Raw genomic sequence first — 22,794 nt, forward strand, 5'->3', positions numbered from 1 at the left:
GGTGGGAGAAATGCATAACTCTGGGTGGTTCCTATGTAGAGAAAGACTAATAACTGTGCCAAGTTTCGTTGCTCTACTACTATGGGAAGTGGGTCAGGGGCATTACTTATTGCACACCCCTCGTATATCGAAAACTTATTTGAAAATACATTATTTGTACTCCAAATTAAAAATTCTGCAAGAACTTAACAACCAGTTTTTAATGGAAATTCATTTTTTTTTATGCTTTTACAAAATCAAATCCCTTTCTTTTTTTCTTTACAGTAGTCACCACTTATCAAGGCCCGGAAGCCACTCAGGGATAAGGGTTATTGCAAGTACATTACGTTAGTGTGGAGATTTGATGAAGTGTTTACTTAAGGGGGCGGGTCATTAGGAATTTGTTAACGTTGGACTTGAACACATCCAAGTTGTAGTCAGGTGGGAAGCAGGCAGACTTTGAATATCGAAAAGACCATCTAAAACAACCTTTTTATTGTTTTTCCTAATTAATAAAATGTGATAAAAAGTTCATACACAGTAAATTTCTTCAACATTGCAATATATCGAATAACACCATGATAATCATCTTGTTTTTTTTTCCTTCAAAACGTGAAATGAGAATGCCCTTTTTCTTTTAAAAGAACGCTACAGCTTGATCAATTGCTTCCTGGAGAAATAAGTAGTTTATGTTCCTACACATTTATGAGCGTGTTTCGGTCAGCCAGTTACTAGTAACCAGAGAGCTCTTCAGGTGATGTTGCATATACAATGAAAATTGGAAAAAAAAAGTTCACAGCAGATCTTGATCAAGAAAGCATATATTATGTGACTGCTCTCTTGCGCTACTTTCGTATTGAGCATTTTTGTATGCACCTCGTTAAATTCATTGGTTGTTTAACCTCTGAAAAATATTAACCTGGAATTTTATATTTATATATATATATATATATATATATATAAATATATATATAAATATATATACTACATGTGCTCTCCGCTTATCTCTATTTTTTTCCAGTCGTCGTGTACATACACTTCACTGCCACTACCACTGGTATTTAACAATGTCGACTCAGGAGATGTGTGGTTGGAGATTGCACACCTCCTGCCACAAAAATTTCACGCACAGGCACCCCTACGTGGGTATACATAGTCTGTTAAAGACTGAAGGAACCTGCATATATATATATATTTCAGAATGTGAGAGATTATATATAATTATTTCTAGTCAAACCACGGGGACCTTATCATTTTTTTATGCACGATTTTTACAACTATAAATGTAAGAGTGTTGATTTACTTAGTGAGCGATGACAAGTTGAGGGGAAAATCAAGAAAAACCTCATTAGGTCATAGCATTTCGAAGGTAAATGCTTCTCATTAGAAGAGAAGGGCCAGGATTAAACAAAATGTAAATATAGAAAAAAAAAATAGCTTAATGACATTTAGATATGAATGAGAATGAAGGAATAAGATAATATTGTAGAGAGTAATTAAAAGTAGGTACAACATATTACGGTAAATCGGAAGGGTTGTATATATATATATATATATGTATTGTGTGACGAATGGGGCCTGATCAACACTGGAGAAAGAAGGAAGAAGCGATATAGATGTGCCCTGACTCAACGGGGCAGGTGTAAGTGTCGCCATTAAATCAGAATGAGAGACCACATAGGTGAAAGGAAATCTATCAGACGGCAACACATTCTATTTTTAGATATGACGTAGGATTGCAGCCACGGGGCGAATGATGTCATGCATGTGTCAATTGATGGCGAGGAAAAAAAGATTTTGGTCTCTTGTTCAGTTGACGTCGGTGTGAAAAGTTGCGTTTTTTTTGTGCTTGGGCAAAAAGGGCTTAATCGCGGTAATTGCACATGGAGCAATGATGGAGGACAATTTCCTGCCGAAGGGTTACAAAGTCCCTCATTGGATATTACGGTGAAGATGGAATCAGTTGCATGACTATCTCTGGAAATTGGAAATGATACATAAGGAACTAGATACATCCTCCTGGAGTAGCAAGGCGATTATGGATGATGCCAAAAAGAAGCAGGTCAGTGGTATTTTCTCTTGCTAGCCCTGGTTCACAGATTCATATCAAGTTCTTACCTCCTTCCTCTTGTCTCATGTGAAAAGAAAAAAATTTGCTTTATTCTTTAAGGACTCGATATGGCTGAGTCCTGTTGAGCCGTGCACTGAATATTCAGTTGAAAAAAAAAAAAAAACGGAGCTTAAATACTCATCTTTCCTAAGTCCGAGTGCAAGAGCCAAAGTTAATTCTGTACACTGAAACTGGATCGAGGATGTCATAGTTGGTAAAAGTACAAAAAATTACCTTAACATGTTGTATCTACTTTTACTTACTATTTACCATATTATCCTATTCCTTCATTCTTATTTATCAAGCTAATTTTACTATATTTGCATATTGTATTATTCTGGCTATTCTCCTTTTCTGATGAGAAGCATTTAACTTCAAAATGTCATGATTTAAATAGATTTAAAAAACTTTTCCTTATTGTTCTGATGATATAATAAAGTTATATATAATTTTATTCCTCATCTTTCAAGTTTGCTCCTCTTGATAAGTTTTGCTTTATTAAAGATTTACTCTTTGATAACATAATTATAATTTTGCATGTAAACTTACTTAAAGGAATAAACAATAAGATGGTCAACATCTTGAAATTTGAAATATAAACTTTAGTCATTTATTTGTTATAAAAAATATGCATATATCTTGAACCTTTTTAATTTTTGCATTTTAATTCTTCTTACCTGATGAAATCAAATATGATTGAAACGGTCTGCACATCGTAGCAAGATATGACTGTATTTATATAAAGAATAATAAAAAATATAATTTGCTCCCTTTGATTGAGCACTATCAACGACCCTTTTTGAAATTCAATTATTCTTAATTTTTGGATATCTTTCTACCTGGAATAAATATATATATAAGTTCAATAATTAAAGTTAAATTCTGTAAATCAAAATATATACAAATATATTTAAGTTAAGAATTTATTGCTTGAAACAAGGAATATATAGAGAAGAATTATATTTATTTCCTTAATACATGGATTTTCAATAAGGGCTCATATCATCAGAGGAAATGCAATTAGCAAAATGTTCAGCTATGAATAAACAAGTATTTTGCTTTTCAGCACATATATTGAAAATGTTATTTGAATGGCGAATAAGAGTCATAGAAAAAAGGATTTCATACAACCTGGGCAGTCCATTATCAGAATGATTTCAATATTTTCCGGAATATTACTGCCAGGTCGGAGGAGTAGTGAACCAGGGGAAAAGTCAGTAATTCAATATATCAAGAATGTTTGGTTGTTTCATTGCATTATAAAAAGGGATACACAGACTTGCTCTCTCTCTCTCTCATAACCTGCTACAGGTGTCATCAACCAGAATGTCTCTTTCTCCCTATTCAAGCTGATGGCTGCTATCACTATATGCACACGCACACAAGGACACGTTCCTGGTACATAAGGACTTTTCTCTTCTCACATAAATACATACAAAATACCCAGGCTTTCTACTATAGATAGATACTTCCTGTCCTCTCTTTTGCCTGGTAACGTTAAGCAAGATAGAAAGAAGCAGATGCTGTGATTGCTATATTTTCCTCTTTACACCCTTATGCATGCAAATCTTTGTTTATATTCAAAGCCCCTTTTATTTTATTTTTCTCTCAATACTCCATTTCAAATTATTGTTTACATGCATGATATTAACCTAGATTAAAAATTTATTTAAGAATACAGACTGATATTTAATGAAACAGATTTAAAAAATGATGGTTGGCAAGAATTCCCCCTATATTAAAAAAACAAAAACAAGAAGCATGCATGGTATCCATGAGTGCACAGTGAACGAGGCATAAAAACATGACTAAGTTCAGCATTCCCCCTACCATTTAGCCCCAAAAGTTCCCAGGGGACATCAAATCCTGGTGAAAATGAACAAACGGTGCAGTTTTAGGCCTTAACATATGTAAAATTTGAATTCTGCACTATGCAAAAAAAAAGAAATGACTAAGTCCATCATAGAAAATCCATTCTGTTACTTTTTTTTACTCATATCATGTTTAACGTTTGCGCAAAATTTAAAAAAATTCCAAGGCATAGTTATTGAGAAAAGTGCGGACAGGCGAACGAACAGACAAGGGTGAATTTACAGGTCCACCCTTCTTTTGTCAGGGCACCAAAATTCAAAGAAATTCTCTGGCAGACGAAAAGATCATATTCCAAAAATCATATCAATTGATCAAGTAGTTTTATTTTTATAAAGAAAATCATTTTTAAATGATTTTAAGCAATTTATGGGAAATCGTAGACGTTACAAAGTTTCTCTTGCAAGTTTGAATTACTGTGGAATTATTTGCACTTGTTTCTTCATGATGGCAATATAAGACAGTCTCTTTTTGATTACTCATAAAATTTGATTTTCTGAATTAAAAATAAAACTATCAATTCCATGATTTTTGGAATATGACATTTTCGTTCCGTCATGGGTGCATACATCATACAGATTTTATTTTTGTTTCTATAGTAATAAAATGGAAATGAGTTTTCTTCAGTTTTGACACTATATGAAAAGAGGTAAACATTTCCTCTGCCCAACTTTTAAGCTCACCATTTCGTTACTACTAAAGCGTGTTCTTAGCCCACAATACAAACATTTTGTCTGTTTAATAATTCTTATTTTTTATCCTAGTGGGCGTATTCTCTCAAATATGTAATCCCACTGAGAGAATAGCAAATGTTTTTACCCTGATGCAATTCACTACTCTTCTTCGCATATAGCTGATTTATTATCTGATCTTTTACATATTAATAGTTACCACATAATACATTATGCTTATTGATCCCTTATTCTTAACTAGCCTGGGTACCTGGAATTCACTCAAAATTATGACATCTATGGCAAGTAATGGAGGCCTCTACTGACCACTTCATGAAAATGAATACATACATTCATTTAAAAATACTTAAATATGATATTTAGTTAATATTTTCCTATATTACTCTGGACAATGCCAGAAAACGTGTTTTAATATAAGGGAGAATTCTGAAAAAAAAAAAAAAAAATATTGCCCAAATCTAATGCAAGAAATTTTCTCTCTCATTAATAATTTAAACATACTATAAATTATTTATAGCGTTTTGATTATAAAGAAGACAAGACTGTTTCCAAAGCTCTGTGAATTCAATGTTTTTGTTAGTCTTTAGATACGAAATTATGGCCATGGAGTTTGTAGAACAAAAATTTAACTCAAGAATTTTGAAGTTTTAAAAAGATTCAAGCAACAAATTTTGTGACTTGGACTTCATGAAATAATGTTAATCCTTGAATTTTGTCTGGAAAAAATCGGAAAGTAGAAAGCAAAATATATTCAATATTGTTTTTGGCATGTTTAATAGATTAACACAACAGATAACAATGATTAAAAAAAAATGATGATAAAAAAAATGATTTAAAAAAAAAATAAATAAATAACGATTTAAAAAAATAAAAAATAACAATGATTTTTAAAAAATAAAAAATAACGATTAAAAAAATAAAAAATAACTATTAAAAAAATAAAAAATAATGATGATTTAAAAAAATAACGATGACTTACAAATAACTATTTAAAAAGTAAAAAATAACGATTATTTAAAAAATAAAAAATAATGATGATTTAAAAAAAATAACGATGATTTAAAAAAATAAAAAATAACGATAATTAAAAAAAATAAGGATTAAAAAATAACAATGATTTAAAAAAATAACGATTTAAAAAAATGATTAAAAAAAATACAAAACAACAATTTAAAAAAACGATTAAAAAATAACAATGATTAAAAAAAATAAAAAATAACAAACACTACAAACAAGATGATTCAGCAAAAGTTTATTTTCATTCAGCATTTTAAATGTGTATATAAAATATTGTCATAAAATTCAAAAGAATTAGATTATACATAAAAAAACATGAGAAATGTGAAGATTTGTAAAGAAAAATAACTAGGAAATAAAGGCAAAGATGAAACAGTGGATCTAATTTATATGAAAAGAATTGTTTATCCGGTGTCAACAAAAATTAAAAATAATGAAAAAAAAAAAAAAATCCTTACTTTTAATAAAAGAAAAGATCTACAATTAGACAAGAGATTATGTAATTTGTAATTATTGAATAAGTTAATACATGCTCAAATGATGGAGTTCTGTATTAGTGATCAAAGTTGAGAAATAATCAAAGGTATTAGTTTTTGTTTATTTCATTTTTTTTTTTTTAGTTGTGATTAAAATTTAATACTTAAAAGACTAAATACAACAATTTCAAAAGGATTGGACAAGAGGTCAAAGTTTATGGTTTGATACCTGGCAGACGTACATACAAAGTAAATAACTTTGATTAATGTCCAGGTATTTGTGTAAAATCGGAAAATAGCTTAGTTGTTAAAGTGGAGGGCTGGAGATCATAAGGTTCATGACATGCTTTCCGGAATTAGTTATCATAATCAAATAGAATGAAATTGATTGTGGGGGGGGGGGGTCTAACTGGAAACCGAAAAGATTTTTTTTATTTATATTGTTTTATTTTATTAAATGATGTTTGTTAACCTTAGATATTAATACTGACATAAGATAAAAAAAAAAAAAAAAATTATAGCATGGAAATTACTGACATGTGAACATGCAAGGTTGACCTGCACCACTCACCCCAAAATATATCCCACACTAGCTACTATTGCCGTTTCTTTTTTTTTTTTTTGGTACTAATAAGTAACCACTTATCAAGGCCCAAAAGTCACTTGAGTATATTGGTTAATGAATTTATCAGGTGGATGGTGAGATAAGACTGGGGATTGGAATTTTATTATTTAAGAGAATGGCTAAACAAGAATTTATTAACATTGGACTTGAAAATGAACATGTTGTAGTCAAATTTTCAAGCAAAGTCTACATGTTATGCTTTTTTAAGTGAGAAAAGGCTCTGCACCGGACCAATCTCATGATTATCATCCCACTAAAAAAATAAATAAAAAAACAAGTCTATATGATTGGAAGCAAGAGTCTCACACACACACACACACACACACACACACACACACACACACACACACACACACACACACACACAGCTATTGTGGAATATATTTTTTGAAAACACTAGTCAACCTGAAATGAAAGTATGTTCACACATAAAATAATTTTACCATAATTTGTTGCATATATATATATATTTTTTTTTTATTATCTAAGGTAAGACATTTTTTTTTAATTAAAGACTTTTGTAACATACTAAGAGAAACGAAACAAAAAATTCACAAAATCCCATTATTTCATATCATTGAAGAGAAATTATTTTATTTAGGTCTTTGCCATTTTGAGAGCAATTATCAGTGTCCTTTTATTTTTAAAAAACGAAAATGATCAAGAAAAAAAAAAAAAATATTTGGTAAATAAATCAATAAAGCTTAGTTAAGACTGGCATATAATCTGATGCATTGATCATCTAGTGAGGATTGAACTCATTCTCGTTAGTAATGATCAGCGAGATCAGCTTGTTAAACACAGCTCAAATTTAGATTTTTGGTTTGTTATGTCTGAGTGTGAAATTAGCAAGGGCGAAGGGGAGGGCGTCAAGTCTAACTTTGAAATTAGACATAAAAAAAAAAGAAAAAAACTAAATTAAATTTTCATTGGTGAATGTGGAAATTGAATGATTGCACCTGATTTGTTTGTATGTGGGCTAATCATTGATTTGTCACCACTGTTCTTTCCATATGGAGGTACAAGAATACAAATGGGGAGGGGTGCGTAGAGACCAGTAAGGAGAAAAACCTACTCATGTGTGTATGTATATAAGTGAAATGACATAAATATCAGAAAAACCCTACATGGATTAATCTACATGGGGTTTTCTTCATGTTTATACATTTTCACTTCTAATAACTCTACATATATATTGAACATAAAAAAAATGCTGGTTTTTTTTTCAATACATTTGAACTTATTTAATTATACATATATAATCAAATAGATAAAGAGATATTTTATCAATTGTTCCCATAGTGCTTTATGGTATAGAATTATTATCTCTATAGTAGTAAATCACCAACTATAGGCAAATAGCTCCACTGCCTTATGGAAAGGCAAAGGCTAAGGGAGTAAAACCCAACAAAAAATCTGGGTGGTGAAGCACTGTAACACCTTTCTGGCAACTGTGCTGACTCTGACCGTATTGCATTGCCTTTCCGTCGGACTTTGCCTGCAACGCCGTGAGAGGAATTTTGGTAACTGGACAAACCTACATCTCATCACCTGCCCAGGCCTGCATTCGAAGAGCCAATTCCAGCTTTGAACTGTATAGCCACAGCAGATGCTGCAGTGCACCAAACTAGATGTAGAATGTCATTGTCTTGTTAGACAGAAGGTTGCCATTATAGTAGTAAATAGCTACTGGCTTGATAACCATTATTCTATAGCAAGGCACCCTATATATATTATTAAGCTCAGTTGAATACAAGAATAAAGAATCTAGTATCAATTAAAGTCATCAATAAATTCTCAAACTTGTAATTTGATTTTCAGATTTTTTTTCCTGGTTTTATGTTTTTCAGTTTAAATTTGGAAAACAAAATGGATCATTTAACAAAGTTTAAATGTAAGTTTTCAAAAATTTATACAAATAAAAATTTAAAAATTAATGCAGATTTAAATTTGAAAATCAGCAAAGTAAGTCATTTTTGTTTTTACATTTTTTTTTTTTTCATTTTACTGTGTATGTTTGGAATGAATTTTCTGCAATTATATTTGTTTGAATAAAATAGATATAAAAAGTTCTATTTTTATAACTGCATTCTTTTTTTCAGTTACACGAATATCATATAAGCACAAAATGTACATTCCAAACACATACAAAATTGAGAAAAAAAATATACAAAGAAAAAAATGACTTTCTGGAGTTTTATATCAATAAAAAAAAATATTTACTTATATAGAAAAGGAAAAAGTATTATATGAAAAAAATTTAAAAGAAAAACAAAGTGTTAAAAACTTTCAAACTGCTATTTCAGCAGAAAAGAAAAAAAAAAAATAACAAAGCAATAAAGAAACTGAACATATGGAATGAAAAATAAAAATAATTTCTGAAATCAAGCAGAAACATTTAAAAGTTTAATTATACATGAAAATATAAATACCAAAATAGATCAAAAATCTATGATTGAAAATATATATCGAGATTGGAGTAGGGGTAGGGGAGTGTCTTCTTTAAAGATATTCTATGCCATTTCTTTTATAACTCGAAGATGATTAGCTAGCAATGAATATGTGTCTTGAGCCGTTCGGATTTGAGACTCTGCAAATGTTGTAAAACCTTCTCGTGATGATAAAAGTCGCTCTTTAATGAACGCTTTCAACTGAAAGAAAAAGAAAAACTGTTATACTATTTTACATTTTGCCTCTTCTTGGCATTACAGCCACAACTAAAAAACTTAGGTACCTGTAATAAATGGATATTTCAGAGGATATCAATACTTCTGAAGTTAGTCCTGGAAATGGCTGAAGCAGTTTACAATTTGAAAGGCACCTTTTTGTTTAAATTTTTTTTTGGGGGGGGGGGAGTTTTTTTTAACTTTATTTTTCCAAGGGATTAAAAATTTTTTAACCCTAACCCAACCATTAGCAAGCATAGTGTTTTCCTTTTTACATTTTTTCATGGCTCTCAAATCATAAACTACTTTGACAATTTCTTAGATCAACTGTATAAGTATGAAATCTTCTGGATGCCCATTCATTATAAATATTAAAATTGAAATAATATTGTAATTTTTCTATTATGATAACTCCCTGTGCTAATAATAATTATTCCAAGTGAAAAAAAAAAAAACCCCTACTTTTCAGTAATCTTTGCTATTTTTAATTATTATAACTTATTGTAAAAACTGGACCTTCAACCTCCTCAAAACTCATTTTAGAACTGATTTTTTACCAACACTTGTAACCATTTTTGCCAGTTCCTCATGCACTTAAATTTTGGAGATTAGATCAATGAAAAAACAATAAGATTAGTAGTTCAGATATGAATAATAAATCATGATTTAAAAAATTCCTAAACATAATATTTGTTCTCAAACTGGAAATAATAATTGTCAGCAAATTACCATTGTTTAATTTTTTTATTTTAGTAATGATTGTCATGTAAGAAAATACATCTCATTATGAATAAGTTTATAAAAAAAAAAAAAAAATGGTCGATTCTTGTCCAGAATTTCCCATAAAAAATTTTTTTTTTTCTATCTTATTGTTTTCCGTCATTTTTGGATATGCTACTATTTGCGATATGACAATTACATAGGTACCATTTGTTTTACTTGAAATGCAATATCTTTTCATTACTATAATATAGAAGCACAGCATTATAAATAAGATATATATATATATATATATCTTGATTATTTCTTAGCAGTACTTACCTCCTTCCTTGCTACTTCAGAAGAATCATCATACAATTTCCATGCATTGTCTCTTGTTTCCTCAGCCTATTGTAAAAACAAAATCATCAAAATATTTATAACACTTAAATATTTTTAGAAAAAGTGTAATAAAACTTGTTACACATTTAAATTTCACTCTGTATGGTCTTGTCTAATCACTTATTTCCAGGTTTTTCTTAGCTGCCAATCTTTCTATGATTCAATTTGCTTCTGCAACGATTTAACCAAGAGCAAAATATTTTCACATGATTGTATCAATGTAATTGATTTGTCTTTAAGATAACCTCTGTACTGAGCAAATGTAGTATTTTCAGTAAGTCCTGGCCTAATATGTTGGGTTTGGTAAGATTTTACATTCCAGAGCCATCTGATTATGGACCTGTCATTGTGTTGCAGAAAAGAAAAGATTGAGTGATGGCTCATCATTCACTGCCAAACAATGATAATAAAATCAATATTTTCTATACTACTTTTTTTTTCTCGGATATCTTGTAAGTACGTAAGAAAAAGGGTTAAGAATACTTTCGACAAACATAATACTTTTTATATTACTTAATTGGGATTCATTATTGAGATGAGTATTATTTGTTAATTTGTTTATTGCAGACTATTATTCTCATCTTTCTTAGTTGTTTCACGACGTTTTGGCCAACTAATCCTCTGACCTTCGTCAGGTAGTAACCACGACGAGATAGGAACTCTCAATCTCTTAACAGCATTCTCAGCAATTCCTGCCATCCATAGTTGTTGTCATCTCACCATGTTCCAGGTGAGAATTGTCTGAAGATAATGGTTTCAATCCTACCCAAAAGCCAGCCAGAGACTTACTTGGCCAAAAACGTGGTGAAACGACAACAACTACGGATGGCAGTAATTGCTGAAAATGCAGTTAGGAAATTCAGAGTTCCTATCCCGTCACGGTTATCACCTGATGAAGGCCAGAGGAATAGTTGACCGAAACATCATGAAACAACAACTAAGATAAGGATAATAGTACGCAATAAATAAATTAATAAAACTTTACTTTTTTTTTTTAAGTCAGATAAACCAGTTTATGTTACAATTTTAATTATATATAATTTTTTTTCATATTAATGCTAAAATTGTCCAGAATCTGGTGAAAGCAATGATTTTAGATATTCATTTCTAAAAGACAAATTCTTACTTATTTCTAAAGAAATAGCAGGCATACTTAGCATTACCTGGCAATGAATTAATGAGTGAATAAAGATTTGTGTGTTGAAAGAAATTTCAATGAAAAGTTAAATATTGAAAAAGAGATAAAAAAAAATAACTCACCAGTTGACGTTTGTGTGGTTTGGCTTTTTCCAACATTCTGTTTGCATCTTCATAATCAACAAGTAGACACGTACGACGAAACAGCATTTCCTATTAAATGATTAAAAAATGCATAAAATTATTGTCCCAAGTTATAAAATGATAAAAAGTTCCTTTTATTTTATTATGAAATAAAAAGAAAGTTCCAGAAACGATTCTTCAATATTACCATGGCTTTATTATAGAATTTAAAGCTAATTTTCATTAAAACTAAAAATTAAATTGACAACTTTGATACATAAAATACTAGATAGATGAAATTCTTGAAAATATTTAATTTGCACATTGTGTAAAGCAAAGTTCTATCTTTAATAATTACCCAAGTAAACATACACAAAATATATATATATATATATATATATATATATATATATATATATATAAAAATTTATTTATTCAAACATTGACGGCTACATATGTGCATACATGTTTCTGTAATCACCCGTTATTGGGGAGATTACGTCTTCAGGCCAAGAATTTTCCTCAAAAACTATTTTAACTAAAACTAAATAATACTCATCTCAATAATGAATTCCAATTAAATAATATAAAAAGTATTATGTTTGTCGAAAGTATTCTTAACCCTTTTTCTTACATACCCACAAGAGATCTGAGAAAAAAAGTAGTATAGAAAATATATGTGTTGAAACGATTAATCGCAATCGAAAAAAAATCAACAAATTTGGATGTATTGGAATCGGAAAAATTAATGTCTATTTTCTGATGCCAAAATGATTCTCTTGATTGTCTTTTTTCTTTTTTATTTGATTTTGTTTAAAGCAAAATCTTCTATTGCTGGTAATAATGATAAAATAATAAATATTTATTGATTTTAAAATACCAATAAAGCTAAAATCTATAGATCATCCTCCACAAGTGTAATTTGACATTTACGAAAATATCTACATATTTAACGCGTTTTTTACGGAAATCAGGGAAAATAACAACTCTACATTAAATATTTACAGATTTATAAAAAATCAGAATCGGTAATTGTATAGGAACCGGGAAAAATATTGGAACCGTCCCATCACTAATATATATATTCACACACAGATATATACAAACACAACATCGACATGATGTTTGGATCTGTAGTTATAAAAAACTAAGATCTCGTTAGGTGAAAAGTTTGTCTTATTCACTCCAAACAAGTTCCATTTGTTTGTTTCGTTGGGTTTTACTGTATGCCAACACTTTGGATCTTTTTATACCGAGTATCTATGGGTTTGGAGGCCTTTACCTCCTGCACTAGCTAACATAAGTTCTTTGTAAATTTATTGATAAATCAGTACCATTTATAAGGGGCTACTATTTGGGAACATATCTACAGGGACACTATGTTGGGAGTTGAACAGCAAGATGTCTGCTTACATTGCATTTAAACTTCTGCATGTTAGTACAGTTAAGGAAGCAGGAGACCGGGAGGGAATTCCAAAGTCTAGCTGTTCAATGAAAGAAACTATTAGAGTAGAAGGCTTTCTAGGGATCTTTACAATGAAGGGGTGGAATTTTGCTGCTTATCAGGTTAGCCAGGGGAAGTTATTTACTTTGAGGGGGCACAAGTGCTGCAAGTTCATCAGAGCACATTCCATTAAAATAGTTGTAATACAGGCAAAAATTATTTGAAAATTAATAACTTACCCTTACAGATTCCATGTATCGAGCATAAAGATCTAAGTGGAAACCAAGAGTTTTCTCATCATTTGAACTTAACGTTTCAAGTTCATGCTGAAAAAAATTTTTTTTAAAGTATGTAAGATTGTAGGAATTGAATTTAAAATCTTTAATTCAATGTGAGAAATAAGCAATTCACTAAGAAAACCAACAAATAATAGTTTTTAAAAATTAAAATAAAAATCCATTATGATTGTTCTATTCAATATTAAAATTTCCCAGTGAAAATGAAATTTCAAACTTAAACATTACAGACTAAAGAAAATTGCATTCTCAAAAAAAAAAAAAAACTCAACCTAACTTAAATTTTAGGTCTATATTTAGGATATTAACATTAACATGCCAATTTTGTATAGCTTGATGGTATAATTTTTTTAAATACTAAGATATACTTAGGGGGAGTGGTGGACTTTGAAAGATTGACAGACAAAGAAATAAAATCTCAAATATCTGGATACATCTAAAAAATATTCTGTTTGTATTAGCAAAAAAAAAAAAAAAAATGATTTCAAATTACAAAATTTACTTCAAGTCCAAAATATTAAAAAGAATTTCTTTATTGAAATATAAAATAAACTTACTTTTGCATCGTCCAAACTCAGGCTCAAGTTTGCTAATATTCTGAAACAGATTTAAAATATATAAAATACATGTTTAGTTCATTCATAAATGTTAATAATTCATTCATAATTTTAATTGGAAAATACTGATATATTAAGTAGTCAAAAATATTTTGCATTAATAACATTGTTTTCTAGTACCAGAATATACAATTACCAATATTATTTGTGCAAATTGGAGTATAATATCAAGATTGCAAGGCATATAAAAGAATGACAAAACTATTAAAACAGGTAAAAGATTAGAGAAATAGATAAACAGTTACGGAAAAACATTGGAAAATCAGAATTAACTACTTTATTAAGAGAGAAGAACAGAAATAATTTCAATCAGATTTGAGCTCCAATACATAAACACAGAAATTGGAATGCAATATTGAGATGGGAAGACATACAAAAAAAATGAGTAAAACATTAGGATTAATTACGTTATTAGAGAAAATTATGAGGTGATTTGACTCAGATCTGGACTACATTATGTAAGACATAAAAATGGGAATGTGATATTGAGATTGGAATACAAAAAAAGAGTGACACAACTAATAAAAAAAGAGTATAAGTATACAGGAAGAGATAAAATGTTACATGAAAAGATTTAAAAATTAGGATTAACTACTTTACTAGATAGAATGAAAAGTGGTGACAATCAGGCTCAAGTCCAATTGCCTAAACATGAAAATTGGAATATAATATTGAGATTGGAAGGCATACAAAAAATGAGTAAAACATTAAGATTAACTACTTTATTAGAGAAAATTAAGAGAGGTAATTTGGCTAAGATCTGGGCTACATTATGTAAGACATAAAAATTGGAGTATAATATTGATATTGAAGGCATACAAAGAAGAGTGAAAAAACTAATAAAATTAGTCAGAAGATTACAGCTGCAGGAAGAGATTGGAAAATAGAGACTTATATTATTGTTTAGATTCTTTGGACTACAGTTCTCATCTTCACTGCTATTTTCACGTTACGGTCGATGTAACCTCCAACATTATTCAGTGGAATTCTGGAATCTTTGTCAAACCCAGGAATCTGGTTGGAATTTCGAATGGGACCCTTTATTTAATTCATAGGAGTAACAAGCTCTTGTTCTGTCAGCCTTTATCCACTATGCCATTCAAAAACATAAAATTACTTTATTAGTCTGAAGAATGAGGTGATTTAATTGAAATCGTTAAAATAATTAATGACATTTGTAACTAATGATGAACATTTCAAGACAGATTTAGAAAAAACACAAAAAACTTAATAATCCATTGCACTTTTTGGGGACAATAGAGCAGCATTTCAACTCCTGGTTCATTAGAACTTTAAAGTTCTTTGAAAACAAAGGACAGAAAAGCTAATGAAGTTTTAACATTGTAATTACACATACATAATTAGCAATACACACGAACAAATTGAAATGGCTTAAAATATTTCAATAATTGCATACATTTTTTAATTTGATTAAAATTAAGGAAGTTATGACTATTTTTGTGCTTCACATGTTTGGATATTTTTCTCCTCTTTAAGACCATATGCGTTTTGTCACATTTTTTACACTACTTTTTGAATAAAAATGTTATATCTTTGTGAAAATACAAAATTAAGCAATGACATTTGCCATATAAGTGTATTTTTTGTGCAAGGAATCATAATATGCTATTGAAAATCTCCAGAAATTAACGTTTTTCAAATAATATGCAGTAAATGCAAATAAATATGCTGCAATTCCTTACAACCGCCATTTATCCATTAAAAGAAAAGAAGTTAGAGAACGCAAAGCTGAATTGTAATGCATTTTATGTACAAAGAACTGAAATCTTCATCTAGGACTGTTTAAAAATGAATATATTGCAATATTTCTTTGGTATTATTATTGTAGATTAATATCCTCTGTTACCCCTCTCCATCTGACCACCTCTCCAAGATGTGTGATTCTAACTTTAATAACAATGTAAACACCTTGAAAACCTCAATGAAAGATAAACAAAAATTATTTTAGACTTTAAAATGATTCCCAATGTAGCAAGACTAGCATCCTTATGTTTTTCACTCATATGTATATGATTAGCATGTCGCTTGGATTTTTTTGCAGACATCTTTCTGAATAGACATTATTTTATAATTCCAAGTTCTTTTACAACAGATGAATAGAATTTGGGTTCACAACAAATGACACGTTTTAATGGTATATACAACTTTCTGTAACAGTTTGTATGAAAAAAAATATTTGAAAAATTTTGTGGGGGAAAAAAATGTTAGTATTTGCATAAGAGAATAAGTAACTATGATGAATACATTTACAAATTTTTTTTTTCTGGCATAAACGATTGGAAATTATATTTTTAAACTATTGCTGTCTGATTTTTGTAAATTATAGAAAAAAATATTTAATCTATTTTTTCTTTTTATGTAAATATTCAGTTAAAGAAAATACTTTAGATTTATGTAAGATTTGAATTCAGGTACTGGCATAGCAAAAACTTAGTAATGTATACTCTGCAATTCTTGCACACAAATTCTAAAAAAAAAAAAATAAAATAAAAAAAAAATATAAAGATAACACTTATATAAAGATAATATTCAGAGCTAAAAACAAAAATTCAAATATCAAAAGAAAACCACATCAGAAGCATGCCAGTAGATGAATATTTTATTTCTTTATTGAGGAATTTCAGTGTAAAACATGGTATTTATGGTAGTGTATATATGGTTGTGGCAGTTTTAGTCATTTAGAACTGCTTTAAAGCTTCACCACTCATTTATTTTTTGATCAAATTTCAAATAATTATTACAGTTTATAGATCACCTTCTCAGCTATATTGTGAAAAAATATTTTTCAATTTTCGTTCAGCAAAACAAAAGTTATGAGTTTTCTGGTGTTTGAAATCGTAAAAACATTTGTAAGGAGGTGAGCAACGTTTTTTATGACTGACTTCCATAGCAACCACATCACTTCAATGACTACTGTTGCTACTAATTCACTACTGTCACAAAAAGAGAAGTAATAAGTAAAACAGAGAGAATGAAAGGGAGATAATTGGGGGATTTTATTGAAAGCAGTTGCCGTACATCATTATTACATGTGTTTATGGAGGCAAAAAAAATAAGACTGAAATTAAACAAAGAACAAATGAATTTACTGGAAGCCTGAAAAAAATCATGGATTACAATAGAAAAATGCGAGCATGAAAAGGACTAGTTGTTAAAACTGGAAAAGAAAAGGACAAGATATTCTAGTAAAAAAATATAATAAATTTATAACTTAAAATATTGCAGCATTAAGAATTTTTTTAATTCAATTTATAATATTATATAATCAATTCTTAATGCTGCAATATTTTAAGTTATAAATTTATTATATTTTTTTACTAGAATATCTTGTCTTTTTCTTTTCCAGTTTAAACAACTAGTCCTTTACTTTTCCATGTTTAAGCTTAACCATATTACTTTCCATGCTCGCATTTTTCTAATGTAATTTGATATATTAAAAAGAAACAATAATGTTCACCTGTTAACTTTCATTGACTCTTCATCTTTATAAAGTCCAGTTTGAGTAAGAGCAGTGGACAGGTGACAATAACAGCCTGCAACTCCTGATTAAATGAACAGAAAATTAAAACAAATTAAAAAAATCAGAGTAGTTAAAAATTTATGGTAAAATATTTATAAAAATCTCTACTTATACACAAATAGGTTCTCTATAGTGCAATGTAGACTACAATGTATAGTGGACTAAGTCACTGGGAGGAGGAGGCATGTGAATTTTCTTCCCGATGCATTACTGTGGGTTCGCCACAAGAGCAGGCAATCAATCGATTTGATTGAAAAATGGGTGATTGCATCAATTTTGATACTAAAAGTATTGGAAATTTTGCACATTCATCGATTCTCATTCAATCTCAGGCAATGTCAGATCTCCCTGCTAGTCTAACATAAAATTATTTTGTTGGATTTTTAAATAATCACCTAAAAATAAAAATCAGCAAGAAGGCAAACTCATTTTTAACTGAACAATTTATAGGCATTATCTACCTTGAGTATAAAATAAATGTGAAAACAAAAATTGATGCTCCTATATTATACAAATGAAAAAAAAAAAAATTGAATTTTAAGTAAAACAAATGTTCCTATTTACAATGTCTCCCCACGGGACAGAGTTAGACACCAGGGTCGTTTTTTAATGTGGAGAAAAGGAACAAAAATAAAAATTGTCTCAGTCGTGAAGGATTTCTCCTCCACTGACAGAGAACAAGAAATTGAAGTGCAGCATCTGAAGAACAGATACTGCACTTTGATCTTGACCTGAAGACCAAGAAGCAAAACAAATGTTACCTACGTAATTGTCATGTCACAAATAGTAATATATCCAACAATTACGGAAATCGCTTGAAAGTATCTTGTATCTCTATAAGGCCACTATTTGCCCATGTATGGAGTACTGTTGTCACATTTGGGCTGGTACATCTACTACTTGTCTCTCACTCCTGGGCAGGGTTCAAAAGAGAGTCGCCAACCTGATAGGTCCTGAACTGTCATCTAAGCTTCAGCCTCTGTCCCATCAACGAAATGTTGCATCCTTTTGCCTGTTCTACAAGTACTTTAATGATGAGTGCTCTGACAAACTACAAGCACTTGTACCCCCTCGACATGAATACCCCTGACAAACCTGACAAGCAGCCAAATCCCACCCCTTCACAGTAGAGATCCTTAGGTGTAAGAAGGCCTTCTACTCCAATAGTTTCTTCCTCAGAACTGCTAGACTTTGGAACTCCCTTTTGGGATTCTGCTTTCCCAACTGTACTGACATGCAGAAGTTCAAGTGTAATGTGAATAGACATCTTGCTACTCATCTCTCTTCATAATACCTTATATCCCTGTTAGTAAGTAGCCCCCTACTTCAAAGTGGCACTGTGCCTTTTTAGGGGTGAAAATTGAATTAAAAAAAAAAAAAAAATTTTTTTCAAATGATAAATACATACTTATCGATTTCTTCCGTCTGCTATACATGGTGTTTTAACTGAGTTACTTTCCCTTTGCCTCTATCATGTGACCTAAGATGTTTGTTTCAGTGTGTAAGCTTATCAGAGTATTTTTCCTCTTATTGGAACTGTTTTTCATGAATAATTTTCTACCTTACCGATTTGCATAATTTTTGGATATGTTACTATTTGCAACATAAAATTATCTAGGTGCCATTTGTTTTACTTGAAATTCAATATGTTTTTGTTATTCAAATATAGAAATGCACAAAAATTAAAATGACTTTACTGCATCCTGGGCAATGCTAGGTATATACAGGTGGTAACTAATAAAAATTATTGATTGGACGGGTAGGGGATATTTTAATAAAATAATTCCAAAGATCTATCAACTAACAATTACCATAAGAACAACATTAACACTTAATTGAAATTTAACACCCGTGTCCGAAAGAATATTTTGAGGAAATTTTTTTAAAAAGAATTCATATTATTAAAAAAACACTATTCCATACATAGGTAAATGGAGAGATATAGGATACTATTAGACATCTTACTCTTCGCCTTGATCTGGACATTTTCTGTCAAGGTAGATTCTAAAACTAAATTTTCTGACCATATAACTGCTTCAGTGGTTATGTCACAGTAGAAGCAAGACAACGCAAGTCATAGGAATAACTTAGTTGTGTTTGGTACGTGTGTGATATTGTCGTACTTTGGTGTGCGATACTGTTGTAGTTAGGGACTGATATGCTATTTGTTGATTGTTGTCCAGTTTTATCAACTCCAGTGGCAACCTCCTCTAACAGCTAGTGCCTCTCAAATATATTTACTTTCAACTGGAAACTAAAATTGTCTATTTTTAACCCCACCTTCAATTTATTTTTGTCATCACTATCTGACTACTCAGAAAGTCAACAACTAATTGTAATGGCATTGTTGGTCTGTGGAGTTCAATATATTAACTGGTTTTAATGTCTTTATATTGTCATTCATTTTCTAGCTAATCTCTCCTGATGGTCCTAGTTAAGGGCTGGGGTTGGGGAGGATAGGCTGTTGAATTCCACTATATCACAATTTAACAACTTGTTTTTTTTTTGGTTTTTTTTTACTAACAGAGCAATATATTTTTGGAACAAAATTTCTGAATCAGAGTAAGAATCCTTTTTAGATAAGAGAAAAATCTAGGTTATCCTAGATGGTCTTACATCAAAACAACATAATATAAATGCGGGTATGCTACAGGTTGATCCTTGAACCTTTATTATTTTTGATAGTCATAAATGACTCCCCTGATAAAATTGTTTCAGAGACGGGTATATTTGCTGATGACACCATGCTCTATAATAAACACAAGTGGAAAATGAATGAACACATATTTAAGATAATGGTTGAAATTTTAAAGAACAACCTTTAGTCTGTAGTGACATGGGGACATAAATAAATGGTAGCATTCAATGCAGGTAAGACTAAACTTCTTTCCATTAACAATTATAAAAAACTTTCTAAACCACTGATTGTCAAGACTAATAAAATGCTACCTGAAAGATCTTTGTTCAAACTCCTTGGCTGAACATTCACAGAAAACATGAACTGGAAAAAATACATTGAGGATATTGCCAAGGTTGCTGAAAAGAATGTGGGCTCTCTCTACCATGCTAGAAAGTTACTCACAGCTGAGAGTATCCTATACCTCTACAAAGCCACATACATAGAGTATTGTTGCCACATCTGCATCTACCACTAGTTTCTTGCTCTTAGACAGGGTCCAAAAAAGAGTTTCCAACCTAATAGGGCCAACACTATCAACCAAACTCCAACCCCTGTTCTGTCAAAATGTTTCATATCTGTGTTGTTTTACAAGTACTTCAATAGAATGTGTTCTGATGAACACTTAGCACTTGTACCCCCTCAATGTAAATACCCTCCCGACTGATCTGGCAAGTAACAAAATCCCACCCCTTCACTGTAGAGATCCCGAAATGCCGGAAAGCCTTCTATTCAAATAGTTTATTCCCTTAAACTGCTAGACTTTGCAATTCCCTCCTAGTTCTCTGACTGTACTGGCCTGTAGAAGTTCAAGTGTATTATATAAACAGACATTTTACTGCATAGTGTCCCTATAGATTTGATCCCAAATAATAACCCCTTTTGTCCAAGTGGCACTGAGCCTTGTTTTGAGTTGAATAACAATAAAAATAAAATAAAAAAAGCACAGAAACTGCAGATAATATACTTACTATATTGTGCATTTACCATTTTGTTGTAATTCTGAAAGTAAAATTTAGTTATTAGTGTTTTGTAAACAGAAACAAAATCAAATAAAAACATTCTTACAATGTCTATCTGATTTGCGTCAAGCATAAAGCGTGATAGCAATGAAATTGCTATTTCAGACAATGTAACAAAGCCACCAACAAGACCTCTAAAAAAAATACTTAGAGACTTCTGAAAATAAAAAAAGTACTTTGGTTCTTGTTCAAAATTCCCCCAATATTAAAAAACAAAGGTAAAAAAAAAATATTTTCGTTTCATCGCAGATACGTAAATCATTCAGATTTGTCATTATTTTCATGTTTTTTAATATAGGAGGAATTCTGGACAATAAAACAAAAATTGCATTTTTCTTTATTAAATAAAAAAAAGAGATGAAGTATCACCTATTAATTTTCGTTTTGGCTAGTAATTACTAGGTGACCCTTCAAAAAATTATTGGGTGACCCTTCAAAATCTGAAAGATGTTGAGCAGAAATTCATTTCTGCAATTCTCAGTAAATCCTTGTGTATTAAAAGATAAACAAATATACATATGGGGATTGCATCTTTTACCAAACATCTTTATTTCTTTGTTTTTGTTCAACACAAGTTATCAATTTCTAAAATAAAAATATACATTTTCACTTATTTACCCATTAACACATTTTCTGATTTTCAGGTACGAACAAGAAAGTTCTTTTCTACGTATTTTCAAATGTACTTGGACATTTTTTTTTTTTTTTTAGACTTCTTTAAAAAACCCTTGAATAGAAATTCATTTCTAAGAGAGAGAAAAAAAATGGAGTATTGTTGCCACATCTGGGCAGGAGCTGCTAGAAAGAACTTATCCTGCCTTGACAGAGTTCAAAATAGTCTTTGTAGCCTAATAGGGAATGCCTTTTTCTCTTCCCTGCAACCTCTTTCTCACAGAAGAGACGTTGTAAGCATATCTCTGCTTTATAGCTATTTTCATGGCAAGTGCTTCAATCTATGGTCCCTTCTTGCCAAACTTTCATTAGAAACACTCGTCTAGCTGAAAACATTATCAATAATTTTTCCCTATCTTTATCTGTGCCTGAACCTAAATGTAGATTCCATGAACAAAGCTTCTTTCTTAGTACTGCAACCTTGCCTTTCCAGCTGATTATGATATGGTAGTCTTCAAGTCTAACGTAAACAAGTTCTTGATGAGCTGTTCCCCTTAAGTAATCCAATTTTTTTTTTTTTTTTTTTATTGCATTTTCACCCCAAACAAGGCACATTGCCACTTTGGTGTAGGGAGCTACTATTAAGGGCAACAGCCACTGGGGTACTATGTAGGGATTTGGGCAGCAAGATGTCGGTTCACATTACACTTGAATTTCTGCACGTCAGTACAGTTGGGGAAGCAGGGACCTGTAATGGAATTCCAAAGTCTAGCGGTTCTGAGGAAGAAAC

At 30.4% G+C, this 22,794-nt stretch overlaps 1 protein-coding gene across 1 annotated transcript in view; it reads right to left on the minus strand.

Moving 5' to 3' along the window:
- Positions 1 to 7,064: 7,064 nt before the first annotated feature.
- Positions 7,065 to 22,794, minus strand: part of LOC145268229 (sorting nexin-5-like) — a 58,275-nt gene continuing 42,545 nt past the window's right edge. Inside the window, exons 8-14 of the mRNA XM_080123546.1 lie at positions 21,342 to 21,372; positions 17,631 to 17,715; positions 14,093 to 14,132; positions 13,479 to 13,565; positions 11,796 to 11,885; positions 10,476 to 10,541; positions 7,065 to 9,419 (exon numbers count right to left, since the gene is read on the minus strand). Of these exons, the coding sequence (XP_079979672.1) occupies positions 9,282 to 9,419; positions 10,476 to 10,541; positions 11,796 to 11,885; positions 13,479 to 13,565; positions 14,093 to 14,132; positions 17,631 to 17,715; positions 21,342 to 21,372 (537 nt within the window). The 3' untranslated portion in view covers positions 7,065 to 9,281. The remainder of the gene's footprint in view (positions 9,420 to 10,475; positions 10,542 to 11,795; positions 11,886 to 13,478; positions 13,566 to 14,092; positions 14,133 to 17,630; positions 17,716 to 21,341; positions 21,373 to 22,794) is intronic.

The sequence above is a fragment of the Euprymna scolopes genome, chromosome 43 (genome assembly GCF_053919585.1).
Source record: "Euprymna scolopes isolate OS-2025 chromosome 43, ASM5391958v1, whole genome shotgun sequence".
Lineage (NCBI taxonomy): Eukaryota > Metazoa > Mollusca > Cephalopoda > Sepiida > Sepiolidae > Euprymna > Euprymna scolopes.